The 7,062-nt window shown below is 49.0% G+C and overlaps 1 protein-coding gene across 1 annotated transcript in view; it reads left to right on the top strand.

Annotated features, from left to right (window-relative positions):
• The window catches only part of WNT7A (Wnt family member 7A), a 31,149-nt gene continuing 24,087 nt past the window's right edge, over window positions 1-7,062 (top strand). The window contains exons 1-2 of the mRNA XM_026046106.1: window positions 1-126; window positions 690-916. Coding sequence (XP_025901891.1) covers window positions 56-126; window positions 690-916 — 298 coding nt within the window. The 5' untranslated portion in view covers window positions 1-55. The remainder of the gene's footprint in view (window positions 127-689; window positions 917-7,062) is intronic.

Here is a 7,062-nt window from a genome sequence, read left to right as displayed (position 1 = left end):
CGCCCGCCCCCGGGCATCCTTTCCATGCTGGTGTGAGGCACGGCGAGCGGGGAATATGAACAGGAAGGCAAGGCGCTGGATCCTGCACATCTTCCTGAGCCTGGGGATTGTCTACATCAAGATCGGGTAAGTAACTTTTTTTTTCCCCCTGTTCTTTCTTTTATAACAATCACTGGCTCTCTCCGCCTAACCTGCCCGGACCTGTTGCTATTTAGCCGGGGAAGCAGCAGAAGCGATGGTGGCAGCCCTGCTTATTCCGTGTTATTTGGCAGAGTGCAGGTAGAGCCCAGCACCGGGCAGCGGCCCCGAGGCGGCGGGACAGGGAGGCAGCTCCAAGCCCGACCCTGGCCCCAATCCCGGCGCATCCCAGGTGCGGGGTCTGCTCCCTCCGCACGCGGCRGTGCAGCGTTCAGCGCCGCGCTCTGCGTGGCCAGGCACGCACCGCGCTTGCATGGGCTTTAATTTATGAACGAGGAAGTGGAGCCCCGTTTTGGCAGGAGCCCACGTGCTCCTTATCTCTGTTTTATTTATGGAGAGGGAGAGAAAGAGAGAAGCAGCAGCAGTGAATGGGGAAGATGGGTGTTTTCCGGGGGCACCTGCTGCACATGGGGCTGTGGGAGGGTGGCAGGTCCCCAGGGCTGGCCCAAGGACACGGTGCCCCCAGCACCACYGGACTCTTGTCGTTGCAGGGGTTTTTCCTCGGTGGTGGCCCTGGGCGCCAGCATCATCTGTAACAAGATCCCGGGTCTCGCCCCCCGGCAGCGGGCGATCTGCCAGAGCAGGCCYGACGCTATTATCGTCATCGGGGAAGGGTCCCAGATGGGCATCAACGAGTGCCAGTTCCAGTTCCGCAACGGGCGCTGGAACTGCTCGGCGCTGGGCGAGAGGACGGTCTTCGGGAAAGAGCTCAAAGTGGGTACGTGACCTCTCTGCTGCTGCTGGCGGCTCCCTCGCTCCTGCCGCGGGCACGCACGGCTTGCGCGGGGCAGGGCCGGCCCCACGGGTTGTTTCCAGCCCGTGCTCGGGCTGTCGCACTGGCACAAGTGGCACCTGCAGCTGTCCCCATGAGCCCCTGCCTTGGCCCTGCTCTGGTCCGGGAGMGCGAGTCGCAGCGCCTCAGCTCCCCCACAGCATCTCTATCCTGTAATGTTCTTGCCAAACCCTTCCAGAAGACTTTTCCCGCTGTGTGCCTGGGTCAAGAGCCCTTTGCACACGCTCAAGGATGAGCAGACATGTTCAGAGCTCTGGTTAAGGGCAGTGGTCAGAGGCAGGTGTGTGGCAATCGCAGTYCTGGGCACAGGAGCCTGCGGGCGATGCTGGCCCGGGGCCGGCAGCCTTTGGGACCAGTGTTGGCGGGTCGAGGAGTCAGGTCGTTGTGAGAGGTCACTGTCCCAGGCAGGAGTTAGTCCATGCTTACTGCCTCTGGTGCCCTGCCYCCAGAAAGAGCAGGTACTTCCCAGCAGGGCCATCAACACATCTACAAATGGGCTGCGTCCCCACCTCAAACGCAGGTGTAAGAAATTCCCCAAAACAGCAAAAAGCAATAGCAAACGTGGATGCTGCGAGGAGCGGGATGGAAGCGAGGGCCGGAGCGCCCTGTGGGGCTGCACGGCGGCTGAGCCCGGCCTGCGGGAGCCCCTCCAGGCTCCCACTTGCAGGCGGGGACAGGATGGGGGGCGAGAGGCCCGCGCCGCCCGCCTCGCGTCCGTGTGAGCTGCAGGCACCGAGCACTAAGCCGCGCTCTGGAAGGCCTCAAACGGGCCCCAGGGCATAGTAAAGGACAGGAGGGGACCGGGGTCTCTAGGTGGCCCCAGGGATGCAGCCTCCGTTGGGGAAGGCGGCAGCCCTGGCCRCGCCTGGTGCTTTCAGGCTGAGGGCCTGAGCGTACATATTCATGCATGTTCCCATATGTGTGCATTTCCCAGTGTCCAGAGATACTTAAGGAAAGAATAAAGAGAGAACAAAAAAGTAGCTTTTAAAGTCAGCGTGTGCTACAGGTCTATCGGCATCTCACACATGGGGTCAAGGAAGGGATGCCCAAACCCAGTCCCCTTTTTGTGATCCGAGAAGGGATCACGTGCTAGGACAAGCTCTTTGCTTCTGCCCCCGAGCGGCGACCCGCACACGTGTCCACCACGTAGCCGGCGAGGATCCCTCCGGATGGCTGGCGGATCCCTCCCGTTGGGCTGCGAGCAATCCTGCCTTAAACAGAGAACGTGGGGAGGGTTCTGCTCCCCCAGCAAATCATGCAGCTGCGGAGGTACCGGGGTCTGCTGCATAAACATCGCTCAGCTCCTCTTCCCACCGCCCCCAAAATTGAATTATTTAGCTAGTGGGTTATATTTAGGTCCTTTTAAGGAAAGTCAATATCAAAGGAAGTAGACTTTGATCTGCCTTTGAGGTGATAACTCTTAATACATCTATCCGTCCATTATGGCACTCAAACAGATAGGGCAAAATCATCGCTGGTCTCAGAGCCCAGTCAAGTGCTGAATATCATCCAGATTAATAAAACTCATTTAAAGAACAAGCAAAAACTTTCAATTTAAACAACTTACACATTTACATTTAAAAATGAATTTGGACAAAAAAATATCCCTCATTGCAGAGTTGAGATCTGCAATGGTGAACTTGACACACAAGGAAAATACTGTATTGCAAAAGTAAAGATGGGAGGACACTCAAATACCATAGTTGKTTTTTTTTTCAGTTGCTATCAGCATCCCTAGATTCTCAGTCCTTTGGCACAATGTGCTTTACAATTTGGCAGTCAGATAGTGACTAAGACGCGGGTGCTTTTATAGTGTTCAAAGGCTGATCATGTTTCTCAGCCAATTGCACCTTGAAAATTATCACCTGGGAAGCACCCAGGGCACCTGCAATTCCATCACTGGGTCACACAGTCTGGAGCCCCGCTCCAAGGAACTCTTAGGCTAATAGGATTTGCATGTGTGAGTCCATACAAATAAGTTACCTGGGATGCTATGTATTCTAGTGAACTATTTCCCAGCCACACCGAGCTAAATCTCTTCCAAAGAAGGTTTCATGACCTCCACCTTTCCCGGGTAATCTATTTTATGAATGTTATGCACRTGCAGCCGAATTATTTGCTGCAGTTTGATGCAAATCTGAGCGGCCCTGGCACCCTCCTCTCGGCTTCCCTCTGCCCATTTTGAGAATGACAGCAGAGATACCGGCCCTGGTAAAGCTCCCTGGAGTCTAGAGAAGAAAAATGCCATGCCAAAATTTCCTGTTCCCGTCTGTCTCACATGTGTGTATATGTATTTTAAAGAAATCATATTTAGCCTGTTTCCCAGTGATAATTCTGTTGCGGAATTACAGTTAGCAACTGTCTAAATTCTCTTATGTGTCGTATGGCATGTTCGTGATCACAGGCTGAGTTTCCAGATTCGCAGCATGCTTCCAAGCAGGATAGCATCTATACACCATTTCTGTGTCATTTTCTCTGGTTTGTCCTTGAAAAGAGAGATTCTCCTCTCCTGACACACTGTGGATATCTTATCATGACAGCTGGTGACAATAGTGCCAATAACATGAGGAAATATAGCAGAGTACAAATGACATCAGTTTACTCAGCAGAGCACTTGGTCCAATCACAAGAAGAAATGAAAAAGCCGCAATCAAGATTAACACAATAGCTTTTTTTTTCCTACACAACTCTATAGACACCTCATTAATAATGTAGAGTCACAAAGAGGATTTTTAAAATAACCACGGAGATGATGCAAGAGCACAATTATGGCTATTTTGGAAAACAAAGGTATCTGTTAGAGGGGTCAGCACTCTCTTCCTGAAGACAGCCACTATAAAAAAAAAAAAAAAGGTTTTACAGATGGATAGTCCAAAAACCTCCTGCCCACGTCTGTTCAAGTGAAATGGGATTCAAGCCTGAACACTGGAACATCCAGAGATGCCTTTGACTGAAGCTACATCCTTTTGCCATGACGGAGCAACAATGCTACTATTAAACATGACTCGGGAAAAACATGCAAGAAAGAATAACACAAACTCTTTGACTGCATCTCCACAAAGTGGCCAAACAAGGTGGAAATCTGTGTGGAGCTACGGAGGGGAAAGGAAAGGCAGCACAGGCTTTCAAAGGCCCGTTGTGGGACCTGCCCGGGACAGGGTAGAGGGAACGAGATTGCAGAGATGTGGTGGTCTCTGAAGAACATTAGAGCAAAACTTTTATCACAAGCTTACAAAAATTCATCAACTGTCCAGTTTCTTKGACACTGAAGAGCCTCCAAGCTTCCCATACCTCACCCATCTTATGCTACTCAGGTGAGTGGTGAAGCTGGAATCCAAGGACGACTCCACCTCCGTGAACTGGTCCTAGGAATCTTGAGGGCAGCAGCCTCACTTGGCYCCTACAGAGCCCTCTGTGCACAAGGCCTGGGCTCAGGGATTGCTCCGGATACCTCCAGGTGTACAGGTTAAAATGCAAAAGGACATTGGCTTCGGATTATACAATAGGCTATTTTCTCTGCACTGCTTACTGGACCAAATTTAGCAGTGATTTACTTTAAAAATATATTAGAATACGCTAAAAAGCTTCTCTTCCTCAACTTAATAGTGTTAGGGATGCACTGAAACAAATAGCAAGCATCCTACTTGTCAAAATATAACTAGCTCCCTCAATAACTGTCTATTAGGAGCCATCTCCCTTGCTAGCGTGCAAAAGGGAGCAAAATCCAGCTTGTTCTCCTRCAGCTTGTCTGGTCTGCTCTGGCGGAGTTAAAAGAAAAAGAATACAATCGAGCTTCATTTTGCATTAACTTTCATTATAAAGACAAAATTGTTCAAAAATACCCCAGGACAGATACATTCAGAAAGGATTCCTCCTTTTTTTTTTCTGGAGAGTTTTGATATTCCGCCCTGGTGTAGTCTCTTGGCTCAGATTTTGAACAGGCTGATTCTTTGACTCACAAGCTAACAGACCGAGGGGGCAWGCACAGATAGATCCACATGGAAAAGCCTGCTGTTTTGTATGGCAGGGAGCACATGTCCCTGGAAGCTGGAGTCCCACGTGCTGCTGCACTCTTCAGTGTCGTCAATACTGTTTGCTGAACCAGTGGGGTTGTGAAACCCTGCAGATATAGAGAAGAAATACTCTCCCTAATTAAGAGGGGCCTTGCTACCTACTCATGYAGGGTCAGGATTTGCATTCTGCTTTCAGTCCTTACCGCCCATTTTAGGGTCAGTATCTTGAGCAAGAACAGTTACTTGCAGGCAAAACAGAGGCCAACCTGACACATGGCCCAAACATCCCAAAGCCCAATGCTGCTCTATGCCAAAACTCAAGCTCTCTAAGCAGAGACTGTCACAGTAAGATAAAACATTGCCCCAAGGTCACTGCAGTTGGAATTCCCACCAGAAGGTTTTCATGCCTGCCTTCAGATGTATCTTGTGAGTACATGTTTCAGGGAAACAAAAAGATTACATTTCATTAGAAAGGTAAAATAGATATCTCCTGTTGTGGGGTCAGAATATGAGGGTTTCTGAAGTAGTATTCTCAGGTGGAAGGATCAAAGATATCTGAAAAAGGGAAACTATCTTCTGAACTTCAAAATCCTAGCTGCGATTTTTGCAAGGCAAATGCCTAAAGCACTTATTCTATAACTAACTAAATATTAATAAATATAAATACATTTTTTTTTTTCATTTTAAAATGGGATATTTTCAAAAAGAGTCACTGTAYCTGGGCTGTTTCCTGTTCAAGAATTTTGTTTCACTTGTTGATGAAACAATCTTGGCTTGATAAAGTGGGCAGTGACTAAACACCCCAAAGGCTCAAAYGTCTTTTAGAGCAGCTCTGCTTATTTGAATTATTGGCACTACTGTTTTAAAAGCACATACCACCAGGGAGCTGCCATTTTCRTTTCAAGTCAGTACAATATTTTAAGGGCAACCAGTAGCTCAACACTTTGAACCACTACAGAGTGGGGAATAAAAAGGGGAGTTGTATACTAAAATACTTTTTAAGCTACTACCTTGTTAATCAMCCCTGGTAGGTTAAAGAAAGATAAAACCCCAAAACTCCAAGACCAAACATAGCTTACCAAGAAAAGGAGGAGGGACCCCAATGTAGTCAGAGGATGAGTTTGCTCTTCATTTTCACTAACTATGAGTTATGACCTCCGTGGAGAGAGGAGAAGTAATGTTAGCTATGGCACATAATTGGCAAGGTACGCTGTATTTTCCATCTTTATATTTTCACAATCAACATATATTTCAGCTCATGTCACTGCAGATAACTCCCTCTCTGACCCTTTGGCTTTAAATAGCAGAAAATACAATCTATGTTTTCCAGTGAGATAAATAGAAATTTGTCTTTTTTATTTCCCAGATTAACCAATTTATGAGGGGGGCTGATATGGCGGGTCAGGCTATTTAGAAACATGCCTAGATCCTGCGAGGTCCTGAACTGCTGGGCACTTCCTGCARGTCAAATCCACGCTGTATCCCGCAGGCATGGGCCTCCTTTCCCACCCAACACCAAGTTACTTTATTTTTTACACTAAATTCTCTAAGCTTTTAGCCTATGTGAGTGAAGCTTTTTACAACCTGCTCAMATTTTAAGATTAAACTGAAGAAGTTAATGTCCCTGTCGCTGCAACAGGCCTGACTTATCCAAGGGCCAGTCCCTCAAGCACGAGAGCGAAGATACCCAGGTGGGATGGTGCTTAGAGGGACACGCAAGCAGGACACGGGAACGATGCTGGTGYTGACCTACTCGCCATGGTCCTAGTGCTTCCTCTCAAGGCATTGGAGACCCTGAGGGGCTGCTGCTCATGCACATCACAGAGTTGTGGTCAAAGCCCATGTACCACACGGCCCGGAGAAAGCACCATGGCCAAGATGCCTGTGCTTTGTGCTGCTTTTGGAAGTCCTGGGGGACCTGGATGCGGAGCCCTCCTCTGGCAAAGCAAACCGAGCTGCGAGGCTCTGCTCCACAGGGACCATCAGGACAGCAGGCACGATGCCCACGTCATCTACACCTAGAGAAGATGAGAAGAATGGTGAAATGTCTGTGTTTGG

The sequence above is a fragment of the Nothoprocta perdicaria genome, unplaced genomic scaffold (genome assembly GCF_003342845.1).
Source record: "Nothoprocta perdicaria isolate Ctin4 unplaced genomic scaffold, notPer1 scaffold_42, whole genome shotgun sequence".
Taxonomy (NCBI): Eukaryota; Metazoa; Chordata; class Aves; order Tinamiformes; family Tinamidae; genus Nothoprocta; species Nothoprocta perdicaria.
The sequence above is the reverse complement of the archived record's forward strand: the minus strand, read 5'-3'. Positions and strand labels throughout refer to the sequence as shown.